Source organism: Podarcis liolepis (assembly GCF_965112155.1).
Source record: "Podarcis liolepis genome assembly, chromosome: W".
Taxonomy (NCBI): Eukaryota; Metazoa; Chordata; class Lepidosauria; order Squamata; family Lacertidae; genus Podarcis; species Podarcis liolepis.
In genome coordinates, this window is record NC_139568.1 from 37,704,110 (window position 1) to 37,720,006 (window position 15,897).

The following is a 15,897-nucleotide window of genomic DNA, read 5'->3' on the forward strand; positions in this document are numbered from 1 at the left end:
GTGTCTTCCTGGAAGAAAGCCAGCCTGGTCTTTATGTATCACTTCTGCCAAAACTTTTTTCAATCTTTTGGCCAAAATGTCTGCAAATATTTTGTAATCCACATTAAGTAGGGATATAGGGCGATAGTTCTTTAGTTGTGTCTTTTCAGACTCAGTTTTCGGTATAAGTGTGATGTATGCTTCTTTCCACGTTTCCGGTGCCTTTTTCCCTTCCATAATTTCATTACAAACCTCCATCAAGGGTTGAATTAGACAATCTTTCAGAGTTCTATAGTACTTGGAGGTTAGTCCATCAGGTCCTGGAGATTTACCCAATTGCATGTCTTGAATTGCGCCTTCCACTTCTTGTTCGGATATTTTATGATTCAATAATACTTTGTTTTCTTGAGAAATTTTTTGTAATCCATTGGTATTCAAAAATTGGTCAATTTTCGACTCCATCTGCGGCCCTTGTGCATAAAGTTCTTAAAAAAATCTCCGAAAACAGTTTGTAATCTCCTGTGGCTTCTGGATGTTTTTTCCATCCACTTCAAGATTAGTGACTGTATTAAGTTTTTGTCTCTTCTTCAACTGCCATGCTAGCAACTTTCCACATTTATTAGCTGATTCGAAGGTCTTTTGTTTCATCTGTTTGACTTTCCATTCAATATCCTGATTTATCATTTTCATATATTGAACTTGGTATAACTTGATTTCTCTCAGGATCTCTTGAGATTTTGGTTTAGCTCTCAATTTTTTCTCTCCTTCTCTTATTTTCTCCAAAATCTTCTCTTTTTTCTCATTTTGGATTTTCCTTTTTATTGAATTTTGTTGTATCAAAAACCCTCTCATTACAGCTTTGCTTGCGTCCCAAATTGTTCTTTTTTCCACTGTAGTCTTCAAATTTATCTCGAAGTAGTCTTTTATTGTTTTTTGGGCCTTCTTAATAATTTCTGGATCTCTAAACAAGGCGTCATTCATCCTCCATCTGAAGTATCCGGTCAATATTTGTTTCATTTCCATCTTCACAGGGTTGTGGTCGGAGCAAGTTTTTGGGCAGATTTCTACTTTTCGAATCTTGGGAGCCATTCCTCTGGTTATCCAGATTTGGTCAATCCTTGTCCATGTCTTTTGGGCTTCAGAAAAGAATGTCCCTTCTTTATCTAGGGGGTTCTTAGTTCTCCAAATGTCAATTAAGTCCATATTGTCCGTCAGTTCAAAAAAAGTTTTTGGTAGTCTTTCATCTTTTGTCACCACTTGTCTTTCTGACTTATCCATATTTGTCGACACCACTCCATTCATATCTCCAAGCATAATAATGTTTAAGTCCATAAAGTCCAACAATGTCTCATGCAATTTCTTGTAAAATTCTGATTTCCCCTCATTTGGTGCATATATTCCTACTATCAAAAATTTCTCACCTTGATACTGTATTTCAGTAGCCACAAATCTTCCTTGATCATCCTTAAAAATAAATTTAGGTGATAGACTTTCTTTTGCATAGATCACAACTCCTCTCTTTTTAACTTTATCTGATGAGATGAATTCTTGTCCTAATCTTTTGTTGATTAAAACTTTCCTGTGTATTCTAGTAGCGTGAGTTTCTTGCAGGCATATCAAGTCCAATTTTTCCTTTTTCAATTCTGGGGAATTCAAACCTCGAATATTCCAACCTAATACTTGCAGAGACATTGTGAAGTTATTCTGCTTCTCCTCCAACTGCTCCCAATGTTTGTTCTTGGACTGTGGGTGGTGTCGCTTTTGATTTATCCTCCAGTATTGGCTTTGTTGGGTCTAGAATTCCTGGTCTCGGCCTTTGTTCTCTGCTGTCCACTTCCTTATATAGATCTTCCTCATGCACCTTCAAAAACTTCTCTTTATCCTCTTCCGATTTTATTTTAACTTTTTTCCCTTTGTAAGTGAAGGACAGCCCCTGTGGGAACTCCCACCGGAAAACAATGCTGTTTCTTCTTAATAGGGTCACCAAATCACTATATTTCGCTCTAAGATCCAGCAGGTGTTTTGGGATATCTTTGTAGATCTCTATCCTTGAACCCTCTATTTCAAGTGGTTTCTGGTAGTGTAGGCCTAATATTTTATCTCTCTCTTCTTTAGATCCAAGTGTTATTAAACAGTCTCTTACCTTGTTCTTTCTTCCCTCTTTCTTCCCTCTGCCAAGTCTAAAGGCTGTCACTATCTTAAAGTCTTTCTCTGGATCAAGGCCCCAGAAATCTTCGAATTCCTGTGTGAGAAATTCAGACAAGTTACCTTCTTCTGATTCTGGTACCGCCCTGATCCGCAAATTTAAGTAGCTAATGGTTTAAACCTGTCATGGACTGTCTGGATGCGGGGGAGTGGTGGGAGGTGCCAGCTGGAGAACCCCCAAGGGATCCTCCAGGGGAAGAAGGCTCAGAGCCAGGGGACTGATGGTGGGATGCTGAAGAGTGGTCAGAGGAAGAAGAGGGAGCGGACTGGGAGTAGGTGGTGTTGGAAGCTGAAGAGGTAACAGGGTTTAGTGAACAGGAAGAAGCTGGGGCAGAAAGTCATAATTCAGAGGCTGGAGAGGAAGGGGGCCAGTAGACCAAGAAGAGGCAGGCTGCTGAAGGACTAAGGAGTGTCTCCCTTCTATGACCAGCTCCGCTCCCCCCGGCCTCCCAGAACATGCAGAGAAATGAAAAGAGCAGAGGAGAGATTGGTTGCGTGCAGACGTAGTCTCCGACTGCTTGGAAAAACCCCTGGAGAGGAGAGACCATAGGCAGCTGTGGGAGGGCAGGGACCTTCAGTCCTTGCAACTTCTGCATTGGGCCAAGACCTACTGGGAAGAGTTGCTGGGATCACTAGGCCTGCACTGTTTTTGTTTCCTTGAATAAAGAGTTAACTTCACTGACACCAGTGTTTTTTTATTGCTGACCTTCACATGACTGGCTCCTGACAAAACCCTTGGCTTTCTTAATATTTTTGAAGGACTAAATCTGAGCCCATGTCGGACTATGGAGATGAATTTGTCACTTGCAGCCAACTGGCGTATGACTACCACATTGAAAAGCCCCACAAGGTAACTTGCTTGTTGATCTGTCTTACTGTCTTCTTCCATGCTTGAAACATGGCTATATGGACGGTTCTGGATTATAGTTATAGAGAAGTATCAAATCACATCTGTCCTCTAGAACAGAAGCAGTTTCCCTCCTCCATGTTTGTTTGAAGGGTGGTTTTTTATTGGCGACAGAATTCACCCCCTTGAAAACCTTGTCTTTTTTTCATTTTTTAAAAAAATGTTTCTAGCCTTGTTGGCTGGCAATACCCCCCCCCCCCCCGCAAAAAAAAAGATCACTGTATAGTGACTAGTATAGGGACAGGGGACCTGTGGCTACAACTCCCATAATTTCTGATTGTTGGCCATGCTAGCTGGGGCTGGTGGAATTTGAAGTCCAGCAACACTTGAAGGGTGACAAATCCCCCTTTCCCATCCTAGTGAAATCCTTGAAGTGAGGCGGGTTGTTGTTGGATATGCAGAGCAGGAAAGTTGAGAACATGCTGCTAAACATTGACTTCCTGTTTCCTGTTTCAGGATACCATTTGTCCTGATTACTGCCTCTACTTGTACAAAGATATGCAGACCCTGACCGACCTGTTACATTCTGACATCGGCCAAGACATGCAGTTGCACAACAGCACTTTTTTATGGTTCATCCCTTTTATCCACTCCCTTATGGACCTGAAGGACCTGGGGATTGCCTACAGCATAGTGGTCATTCATCACCTGTGTTTGGAAATCCAAAATGTCCTCAGTGGCACTGTTGAGACTTGTGACAAAGTGTCTGAGTTCTTCATCTGGATCTTGGTGACTGTTGTTGAGTGCAGCCTTAAGAAAAATTGCCTTCATTTTCTGTGGATCAGCTCAGAAATGTGGGTGTGGATAGTGGTGAAATGTGTCATGCTTCCAAGTACGGTGTTCATGCCTGGCATTGAGAGAAGAGTAGTCAGGAATAGCTTAAGAAGCACAGTGACATCACCATCTTGGGAACCTGAGCCCATACAGTTTGCCTGCATGAAACTGATCCGTAACATCCTGAAGGAAGGGTATCAGGTTGTGCAGTCACCCACTTGTAAGCAGTTCCTTGATGAACTCAACTTGCTTCGCCGTAGCCACAAGCACTGGGAGCTGAGTTCCCTGCAGGCTCTAGAATTACAGAACACTCTGAAGGAAATCATATGGAGCATCATGAGCAAATCGTTAAATCCTTCCTCCCTTGTGAAGAGCCCTCCTGTTTGTGTAACTTCACCTACTTTCCTGATGAACCACAAAAGGCAGGAAGACAGGTGTCCAATGAATATGGACAATGAGCACCTACCCTGCTTGTCTGTGTTAGCAAAAAGACACATGGATGCCCAGAAAAATGTGGTGTCTCATCAATGGCCAGGGGTCCAAAACAAGCAAGATCCCTTCTACAAAAGCTTTGGCCTCGGTTTTCAAGACCTGGAGACCAAAGACTTCAGCACAAAGGAGAAGCCCAGTTCTTCCAGATCTCTTACAGAAAAGAATGGTAACAGCAGCAGTGCTTTGGAGAGAAAGGTTGGTCTAAATGACATTACAAGCAAAATCAGATCTCTGAAACCAGGCAGCACCCTGCAATTAAAACTGTTACCTGAAAGCAGTAGGAGAGGAAATACCAATCTGGAGCCAGGAACAGAAAAGCTGCAGTTGGTCAGAGACAGAACAAAGAGCCAGGAAGGGCAGAGGAGTGAAATCATTGTAGCCAGAGGCAGCACATCAGACACATTGCCTTGCAAATCAGAGGCAAGCTCAGGCAAGGCCTCTGTTGTGTGTGCTAAAGGAACCAGTTTACCCATTGACTCTAGCCAGGAAAGCATCATCCGTCACCAAAAATGCATTAAGAGGAAAGCTAAAGGCGCTGTTAAAACTTTGTCTGCCCGAGAGAGCAACAAGTTGTCTGCTGGTGCAGATGATTCCCCAAACCAAGTCATTATTTCTGACGCTTCTTCAGATGAGGATGAAAACAAAATGAAAGCTGGTAGAGAGAGCAGGAAAGGGCAAGTGGACGTGTGCCTTGAGAAGAAATTCAGTGCCCCAGAGCAAGAGCCATTGACTACTCCAGACCTCATACATCATACAGCAGCTCGTGAAGGCCACATCGGCAAGGGAAATGCAGTGGTATGCTCAAATTTCACAGGGATATGTGCTGGCAATGGAAGCTGTTCCAGGTGCACAGATCCAGTTCTGCCCAGTACATCAGCATCTGCCAGTCCTTCAGGGTCAGCACCTGCTGTCAAAGAATCCACTATTCAGCCAGGGAAGAGCTCTGCAGAATATGGGCAGGTTAAAACAGCTAGAGAAAGTCCCAAGGGAAGCATCAAGCCAAGCATGCACAGTAAAAAACCACTGCTGGCAAAACTGGCAAGATCTACTCCTGCTCTGGTCCCACCCAACGAAATCCAGCATATGCCAGCCCCAACCTTAGTGACAGAAAAACATGGCCTATCAGAGAAAGTCCAAAGAGCAGCCGAACTTGCTCAGTGCACACAGGACAGTCTTGCTGAGTTGCGCAGTTACAGGGAAATTGTTGGCGAGGTGGATGTTCCCCAGGAAAGGACATCACAATTAGTAAATGCTCAGCAACTAACTACTAGAAATAAGAACAATTTTGCCTGCCAAAAACGTCAGCTCTATAGGCAGACAAACCCCAAAGAGAGAGAGAATTGTCAGTGTACTCACGGAGAAACTCAGGAGGCTCAGCCAGCCAAAAAACCCAAGGCGGCAGAGCTAAGACCTGTGCAGTCTGCCAGTATGGTGGGGGTGGAAAATCAGAAGGAAAGTTCTGCTGGAGCTAGTAAAACCAATCATTTGACCTTTCCAGAACCCTCCTCTAGCCCATGTGACGAGGATGTGGCTTTGAAAAAGAGAGAGCCCCAATTGAATGAGAACAAAGATGGTGACGGCTTCTTTCTTACACAGTTGGATCCAGTGGACATGGAACTGTGTTCACAAATAGAAGATGGCAGTTACCTCTCAAACATGGAAGTCAATATATCTGCAAGCCCACTGCAGGGTAGTAATGATGACTTGCAGTTCAAGACCCCGACGCTGAGCAGCATTCTCCAGCCTCGGATTTCAAACAACACCCCTCAGTTGCTGAATGTGCAAAATAACCATATTGTCATGGCGCTGCCCACCCCCAGAGCTGGTTCTTGGAACAAAGTGCACCAACCCTTTGCACAAGCAAACATTGTGAATGCCCAGCAGAGAGACCATGGGATTTTCACCAGAGAGGTGCTGAAGTGGAACTATGACATGTTTGCAAACTTTAAACTGTTTGGGCCACCAAGCCATCTCCTTCAGTCTATTGTTGCCCCTGTCACAGCCAAGTTTGAGGATTACAATGACTACTTCAATACTTTCTTCCCCTTAATGATGCTAAATGCATTTGAAACGGTAAGCTGGCAACAGACCACCTCATTTTTCTCTTTCCTCCTCAAAGGAAATCCTCCCACTAGCTGCAATTAAACTAACTCTCTCTCTCTCTCTCTCTCTCTCTCTCAAGTTGACACATGTTTCCAAATACACATCCATTTTGTGTTCAACTTCCCCGCCCCCCTCCATGGTTTCCCCCGTAATTTTTAAATTTGCTGCATATTATCAATATTCTATACCTTGTCTTTTCCACACTGTACTCAACAACAAGTATTCAGTTGCTGTTCTTCATTCAAATCCTACCTACGTTTTAACATGTTTACAATAATTCTTTAAATATTCAACAAAAGGTTTCCACTCCTCCTTAAAACCTACCTCTTCTTGATCTCTAATTTCCATAGTTAAGTTTGCCAATTCGGCATATTCTGTCAGTTTAAACTGCCACTCTTCTTTAGTAGGTGTTTCCTGATTTCGCCATTTTTGTGCATAGAGTACTCTTGCTGCTGTTGTAGCATACAATTGGTTCATCTGTCTTCTTGAAACATCTGACCCAATTATCCCTAAGAGAAATGCCTTGGAGTTTTTTGGGAGCATCACCTTATGTAATTTTTTAACCTCATTATAAACCATCTCCCAAAATCTCTTAGCCACTTTACATGTCCACCACATATGGTAAAAAGTGTCTTCTGCTTCTTTACATTTCCAACATAAGCCTGACTCTGATTTGTACATTTTTGCTAGCTTACTCGGTGCCAAGTACCATCTGTGAGTCATTTTCATAAAGTTTTCTTTCAAAACATAACACACTGAAAATTTTATATTCAATTTCTACAGTTTTTCCTATGCCTTCGTCTCTATATTGTGCCCACATCGCTAGTTCAGTAGATCATAGCAGATTTATCTATTTCAATCTTTAGTTTCTCATCCTAAAAGCCTCTTATACACCTTTGAAATTAGTTTTCCTCTGTTCTCTAAAAACTCTTTTTCAAACTGAGAGCTTTGATTAATAAACCCATGCTTCTTACCTTGTTTAAATACTTCAATCAGTTGATAGTATTGCAACCAATTGATCAACCAATCCTTTTTATCCTCTAACTTCTTAAGCAGGCATAGGCAAACTCGGCCCTCCAGATGTTTTGGGACTGCAATTCCCATCATCCCTAGCTAACAGGACCAGTGGTCAGGGATGATGGGAGTTGTAGTCCCAAAACAGCTGGAGGGCTGAGTTTGCCTATGCCTGTTCTTAAGCATCACACCCTCTTCTGTGAGGTCCAGTAGGTCCCTATAGGTCACCCATTTCTTTTCCATGTTTTGTTTTTTTCTGTGAAATTGCTTTTTTAATTACATTTTTCAAAACTATTTTGACAAAAATACAGATCCAATATTTTCAAACAAATACCGTATTTTTCGCCCTATAGGACGCACCGCCCTATAGGACGCACCTAGTTGTTTTTTTTTGGGGGGGGGATAAAGAAAAAAAAATCCCCCCCAGGCACAGGGCTGGCGCGGGGGGAGCCTAAGCTTCCCCCCACCCCAGCCCCCAGAACAGCCTGCTATCCGCAAGCCTAGGGAGCCGCGCCAGTCTGTTTGGTTTAAGTTAATCCTGCTAATGAGCTTACATGTGTACAATAACATTTCCAGTAAGTCTTTATACTTCTCTCAGACTCTATATAAGTTCTTCCTGAGTACATGATTTGAGAACTTTTTATATATTGTCGCTTTACCATACCATAAACATACGTCCCAGCTAAATTCATTACCGTATCCTTCTAGATCTAGCAATTGTGTATTATCAATACAATCAAAAGTCTGGCATTGCAAAGCCACCTCTATCTTTAGTATCCATCAAAATGTTATGCTTTATTCTTGGCTTTCTCCCCGCCAGACAAATACTGAAATATCTCTTTGCCATTTCTTAAAGCAGCTTGTGTTATTTATTATTGGTATTGTTTGGAATAAGAATAACATCTTAGGTAAAATATTCATCTTTATGGCTGAATCCTTCCTAAAAATGAAAGTTTCATCCTCCCCAATTAAACTTAAGCCACACCTGCACATACATTTAAATCAGTATTGTACCACTTTAAACAGTCTTGGCTTCCCCCAAAGCATCTTGGGAACTGTAGTTCATTAACGGTGTCAAGAAGAGGCTCCTATTGCTTGATTGTTAAACCACTCTAGAAATTGTAGCTCTGTGTGAGAGGAAAAGGGCTCTCCTAACAACTCTCAGCATCCTTGACAAACTCCATTTCCCAGGATGCCTATGTCAAGGACATGGCTGAATCGAATGCCGGGGAAGAGTCCGACTCTGGAGACCAAAGATCGCAGACAGAGCAGGAGGAGGTGGGCTCGACCCCCTTTCATCAAGACTCAGCTAGAGAAAGGGGAGGGGGAGAGATAGACGGCCGTGGGAGGGTTGCTAAGCAACCAGCAGAAAGGCAGCAGACAGGGAGTTCTTCTTTTGAGAGCTGAAAAGGTTAGAATGCAACGGAAGTGCAAAAGGGGAAAGGCTGGACTTTGGCATCCTTCTTGCTGTGACAAGGGTGACTTAGAGTGACTAACTTGTTTCAAGAGTGTCAGGCTGGGAGCTGCACTCTGGATGTAATTTATTATAAATGTACCATAAAACTGACAGGGAGTCATTAAATCTTATCAAGGCTTGCTTGCCTGTCTGAGATCATTACAGCCTATGCGGGAAGGAGCCATGGCTGTTTAAAGTGGTATAACAGTGCTATGTAGGGTGTGGATGTTGTCTTAGGACAGGAGGTGGGGGAACATCTGTGACCCTCCAGATGTTACTCAACTACAACTCCCATCAGCCCTAGCATATGGCCAGTGGCACCAGGGATGGGTGGATGGATGGGCATTGTAGTCCAGCAATATCTGGAAGGCCAAAAGTAATAATAATAATAATAATAATAATAATAATAATAATAATAATAATAATAATAATATTTATTACCCCACCACTCTGGGCGGCTTCCAACAAAATATTAAAAATACAATAAAACATCAGACATTAAAAACTTCCCTAAACAGATTCCCCACACCAGCCTTTGAAAGGTGTGTCTCGTTCATACAAAAGGGATTTTTGTAAGCCTAACTGTTGCACTAGTGTAGTAGTGGACTCTAGGGTTTTTTTGGCAAGGGGGAGCGGGGTTTAAAGTGTCCCATTTGGGGTTTTTTTGGATGGGGCAGGTGTTGAATGTTTTTATTTAGTTTTACAAATGTATGTATCAAAATTATGCTAATACATCAATAGACATTTTTTTTAAGCAATACAGTCCTCCCTCCCAATCCCACTAAGTGAAAGCATGTGTATTTAACAAAATATATTGCATCACAATTGTCCATGAGTAGATGGAGGCTGCTAATTCGATGGATTCCCAAACAGGAAAGTAATAACAGAACATAATATGTCCATAAAATGGTTGGAGTCTTATGTTCAATATAGAGCTTTCAGATATTTGGTAAGTTTCTTCATTAATATCACTGTCCATACCTTTTGTCCTCATAAGAAAAGTTGCAAGTTTGCTAAATTTCTCCAGTTTTGTGCCACCAGTTGTTGGGCTGCTGCAAGCAGGGATTTTATTATTTCCTTAGACTGTAACTCCTTTTGCTCTCTGTGAAAATCAGTCAATAAAGTTAACTGTGGTGAGCCACAGACTCTCTGGGCCCCATTTATGAGCAGGGAATCCTGCCCAATGCTTTTAGCAGCCCACATGTGGTGGAAGAGCAGTCTCTTAAGCCTATGCTTCCATTTCCCTGCAGATGGCACAGGAGTGGCTAGAGAACCAGAAATCAAAAGAGCAAAGGCCTTTTGAGTTGAATTTGCTGAACTTCAACGCAGACACAAATGAAGCAGATTTTACAAGTGAGTGAGAATTTCACTGCATATAAACAAATGGGAAGTAGAAATGCAGTCCTGTTTTTAATGGTGGTTGTAGTAGATAACAGAAGTGTTTGTGTTAACACTAGACTGTTGGGGTGAGCAGTCAAGGGCTATTATACTTTATTCTGCCTGTATCTTTTTTGCTTTTCTGCCCAACACAGAATGTTGATGTGTATTTTAGCCTGTTTTCAGTTTCTCGTTGATTTGATTTTAAAAAAATGTTTTAAATAATTTTTTTACCAATTATTTTATTATTTTAATCTTTTGGTAAACTGCTTTGAAGTTGTGAAAAACCAAACAAGCGGTGTATAAATTTTATGAAATAAAATAAACCAATATCTGTGACAAACAAACTGATATCCAGGTGCTGCAAATGATTAAATGAATAATGAATAAAAATCAATTTTATTTGATTAAAATAAAAAGAAAAAAAACGAGGATTGAGGCAAGGTGTGCCTGCTTTATCTCAATACCCAGAATGATTTCTCTCTCCAAAATGGACCTCAGCAGGTCTCATCTCACCAATGAAAAAGCTCATACAACTAAATTGAGTGAATATTTATTAGAATGTGTGACTGGGTAACCAAAAACATCTGGAATTCAAAGTTCAGCTGTAGCAACTTGTGCTCGACATGCCTACTGTTTTATTAAGAGCTTTTGGTAACAACGTAGTTGTATCTGTATGTGGCTAAATGCTTGCATATTTTTGTTCTGTGTTCAAATTACTTCTCCAGTTAACATCTCAAGAAGCAATTTAGAGAAACAGCTGCACCCAAAGGAATGTGACTTGGTGTTCTTAATATTGTCTGAAAAGCAAAACTTCTATAGCAAAGAAGGCAAGGCAGAGAGCTGTCCATTACGCCATGTGGGCTATGTGACTCGGTTTTATACTGGTAGGTTTTTTTAAAAAAACAACTAATAAGTAAGTGTACAAGACAATTATGTTAGCCAACCCTTGGTGTCAGTAAGTTATTTGATTTGGGATGGGGGACCCATTTCTGCTATTTCAGCATGAAATTCTGGCTCAGTCCAGGTATTGCACCAAGCTTTGTGGTTAAGAAAGCTTATCTATAGTTTGGCATGAAGTTTTGAGTCGACAAACCATGGTTTATCATCCACTGGCAAGCCAAGAAGCCATGGATTGAGATCAGAAGCCATTGTTTGAAGTGGGGTTACAAGCCACAGTTTTGGGAAATGGAAGCAGGCAAAGAACTCTAAACAATGTACAGTCTGTTAATATGTATGCTAGAAAAGCTCTCAAATCATGATTTGAATGCTAGATGATAATGAATGCATACACCGTGGTTTCTGAATTGTACCCCTGTGTATCTCTCTCTCTCAGAGATGAAAGAGCAGGATGCCTGTCTCCTGTCTGTCAAGACACAAGGAAATTTGTCCGGTGTTGATAAGAATGTCAGGTGTGTGGTGGTCAGTTCTTTGGTGACAACGGAGCAAATGTTCAAGGCCCTCCTTCTTCTGAACCGAAGCCCTCTAGCCAAAGCCATAATCAGCCCACAAAACTCTGACTTCTGTCTGACAGGCTCAACTGTGGACTTGGAGACTTCTGTAAGTGTTTGTTTTAAAAGGCAATATAACCCAGTTCTGACTTGGGGAGGTATAAGATATTTTGCTACCCATTACACAAATCGTATGCCAATGAGCCAGGTGTTAAGCTGAAACTCCCTCAGAGATGGGCAGAGAAGACCAGAGAGAGGCAAGAGAATATTTCTACTCCAGCAGCCAACTTTCCGGAGGTGGAGGCAGGGGATAGGAGGAGAGACAGTTAGCTGTTAAGATTAGCAGCAGATGGAAGCTTTCTCCTGCCATCTCCAGGGAAGCCTTCGGAATTATGGTTCACACACCGCCGCTTTTCAAGTGTTGCCCGTAACATGTGGCCACAAATCTGCATCTCTTGGGAACATGGTCTTTTAGATGTGAGACAAGGGTGGGGACCTCAGTCCCAGGGACCAAATGCCACCCTCCAGGCCTCTCTGTTTTGTTTTGTTTTAATCTTTTTTATTAATTTTCCAACACAAATAAACAATCATATCAGAATTTCCACAAATTTAACTCTATTTGGACTTCCTTCAGCTTCTCTGACAATCATCCATATTTGCCTCCCAGTTACGCATTTCTTCTGTTTATATTGCCATTAACCTTCCCTCCCACTTCTATTTCTTTCAAACAATATATCTCAACTTTCACAGTGCTTCTTGGAACCCCACTAGCGTTGTTTGCACATCACACGTTCTTTTCAGATATTCAACAAATTTCCCCCAGTCCTCGATGAACTTTTGGTCTCGAAGATATCTGATTTTCCCAGTTAGTCTGTCCAGTTCTGCATAGTCTGTCAGCTTCAGTCTCCATTCTTCTACCGTCGGTATTTCCTCTTGTTTCCATTTCTGGGCCAGCAGAATATGCTGCTGTAACTGCATATTGGAAAGGTTTACAGTCCTTTCTTCTTATTTCCTTTCCTGTAATTCCTAAAAGAAATATCTCTGGTTTCTTTGCAAATGTACATTTTAACATCTTTTCCATTTCATTGTATATCATCTCCCAAAATCCCTTCACTTTCTTACACTCCCACCACATGTGATAAAACGTTCCTTCTGTTTCCTTACATTTCCAACACTTATTACACGTCTTATACATTTTTGCTAATTTTACCGGTGTAAATATCTTTCATATTCCATTCCAACAATATTTTGTACATTTTTGACAGAATTTTAGAATCATTATTTATCACTTCTGTCTGGAACTTTGAGTCTTTTTCTACATAACCCTTTTCTTTGATATCTTTTTTAAACATTTCATTAACCTGAAAATAATGCAACCAGTCATAAACATAGAATCATAGACTCATAGACTCATAGAATCATAGAGTTGGAATAGACCACAAGGGCCATTGAGTCCAACCCCCTGCCAAGCAGGAAACACCATCAGAGCACTCCTGACATATGGTTGTCAAGCCTCTGCTTAAAGACCTCCAAAGAAGAAGACTCCACCACACTCCTTGGCAGCAAATTCCACTGTCGAACAGCTCTTACTGTCAGGAAGTTCTTCCTAATGTTTAGGTGGAATCTTCTTTCTTGTAGTTTGGATCCATTGCTCCGTGTCCGCTTCTCTGGAGCAGCAGAAAACAACCTTTCTCCCTCCTCTATGTGGCATCCTTTTATATATTTGAACATGGCTATCATGTTCTCTAACTTGTTCGTATGGCTTTAGTTTCCATTTTCCTCCTTCTTTGATTATCAATTGACCATATATAATCCAGTTACCTCTCATATTTATTTTCTTTACACTCATAACCTCTAATGGAGACAACCAGTGTGGAACTCTGGGTTCTAATAGGTTTTTGTACCTATCCCATATTTCTATTAGTGAGCTCCGAAATATGTGGTTCCCGAAACCTTTATGAATTTTATTCTTTTCACACCATAAATACGCGTGCCATCCAAATCTGTTGTCAAATCCTTCTAAATCTAATAACTCCTTATTCTCTAATTTTATCCATTCTTTCAACCAGCAAAGACATGCTGCTTCGTAGTATAGCAGGGCGAAGCCTCCTCTTTCCTTTGCATCTGTTAATAACTTAAATTTAATTCTCGGCTTCTTACCCTGCCAGATATACCTTGAGAGCACTCTTTGCCACTCTTTAAAAATTACTACCCCCTTTATTATGGGGATAGTCTGAAACAAAAATAACATCTTTGGAAGAACACTCATTTTAACCATAGAGATTCTACCCCAAAAAGATAACTTCAATCTTCCCCACATCTCCAAATCTTTCCTTATTCCATTCCAGACCGGTGTATAATTATTCTGAAACAAATCAATATTTTTAGGAGTTAACCAAATTCCTAAATATTTTACCCTTTTCACCACCTCTATCTCTATTCTTTGTTGCATTATTTCTATCATACTTTGATCCATATTTTTAGCAATTATTTTAGTTTTCTTCTTGTTTAGTCTGAACCCTGCCACATTTCCAAATTTCTCAATCTCTTCCAATACTTCTTTTACACTTTCTAATGGTTCTTCAATCGTAATTACTAGATCATCTGCAAAGGCTTTCACTTTGTATTCATTCTGACCAACTGTTACCCCTTTTATTAATTCATTTTGTCTCATCGACCTCAAAAAAACCTCTAGGACCTTTATAAATAGCAGTGGTGAGAGTGGACATCCCTGTCTAGTTCCTTTTGTTATTTTGATATCTTCTGTAATCACATTATTAACAATTAATTTTGCTTTCTGCTCTGTATAAATTGCCTTTATCCCATTAAAAAACTCTATCCCCACATCCATATATTCCAAGTTCTTCAACATAAAATCCCAAGCAATATTGTCAAAGGCCTTTTCTGCATCTACAAACATTAATATAGCTTGTTTCTCATTCCTGGCAGTCAGATACTCCAAAATATTAATTACATTTCTTATATTATCTTTCATCTGCCTGCCTGGAAGGAAACCCGCTTGATCTTTGTGAATAATTTCTTGCAATATCTTTTTCAATCTGTTCGCTAAAATCCATGCAAATATCTTATAGTCTGTATTAAGCAGTGAAATAGGCCTGTAATTTTTAACTTGTGTCAAATCTGAGTCCTGTTTAGGGATAAGTGTAATAAATGCTTCTTTCCACGTTTCAGGGATGTCTCTTTCTTTTAAAATATTGTTCATGACTTCTTTCAATGGTGTCATTAAAGCATCTCTCAGTTCTTTATAGTAGCCTGATGTAAATCCATCTGGTCCAGGGGCTTTCCCCCTTTTCAGTTCCTTTATGGCCTCTTTTATCTCCTCGTTTCCTATTGGGGCATTCAGTTGGTCTTTCTTTTCTGCCGGGATCTTCTGCACTTTTTTTTTTCAAAAATCGTTCTATTTTCCTCATATTATTTCTTTCTCTGTTTTTATATAGTTGTCTATAAAAGTCCAAAAATCCTTTTCTAATTCCTTTCGGATTGTCAACCTCTTCTCCGTTTACAATAATTTTATTAATTGTATTTTGCTCTTTTCTCTTTTTGGTTTGCCACGCAAGCCATTTACCAGATTTGTTCGCAAATTCAAAGTTTTTTTGTCTTAACCTTTTAATATTCAGTTCTATTTATTTATGATCATTGCAAATTGTGTTTGTAAAGTCTTAATCTCTTGTTTTATTTTTAAATTATTTGGTTTTTTAATTAATTTTTGTTCATTGTCCATAATCTGCTTTAGGATTTCTTTTTTCCCTTTTTCTCTATTCTTATTCTTCAAACAATTCTGTTGGATAAAGAAACCTCTCATCACTGCCTTGCTTGCATCCCATACTACACTCATCTTTGTTCCTTTATTGCTGTTGTCCACAAAATACTCAGTTAGTTTCTTTTGTGCTTTTTCAATGATTTTTTGATCGTCGAAGAGGTAATCATTGATTCTCCATCTAAAGGTTCTTTCCTCGAATCCTTTCAATTCCATTTTTATTGGATTATGGTCTGAAATTATTCTTGGTTGGATCTCAATTTGAAGAATTCTTGGAGTCAAATCGTTCGACACCCATATTTGATCTATTCTTGACACTGACTGATTCAGTTCAGAGAAATAAGTGAATTGTTTTTCCAAT

General features: G+C 40.3%; 1 protein-coding gene across 1 annotated transcript in view; it reads left to right on the plus strand.

Annotated features, from left to right (window-relative positions):
* Positions 1-15,897, plus strand: part of LOC310697844 (putative helicase senataxin) — a gene marked incomplete at its 3' end in the record, with an annotated part of 269,703 nt that overhangs the window by 185,519 nt on the left and 68,287 nt on the right. The window contains exons 8-12 of the mRNA XM_083484468.1: positions 2,944-3,034; positions 3,548-6,430; positions 10,181-10,283; positions 11,036-11,194; positions 11,644-11,867. Coding sequence (XP_083340594.1) covers positions 2,944-3,034; positions 3,548-6,430; positions 10,181-10,283; positions 11,036-11,194; positions 11,644-11,867 — 3,460 coding nt within the window. The remainder of the gene's footprint in view (positions 1-2,943; positions 3,035-3,547; positions 6,431-10,180; positions 10,284-11,035; positions 11,195-11,643; positions 11,868-15,897) is intronic.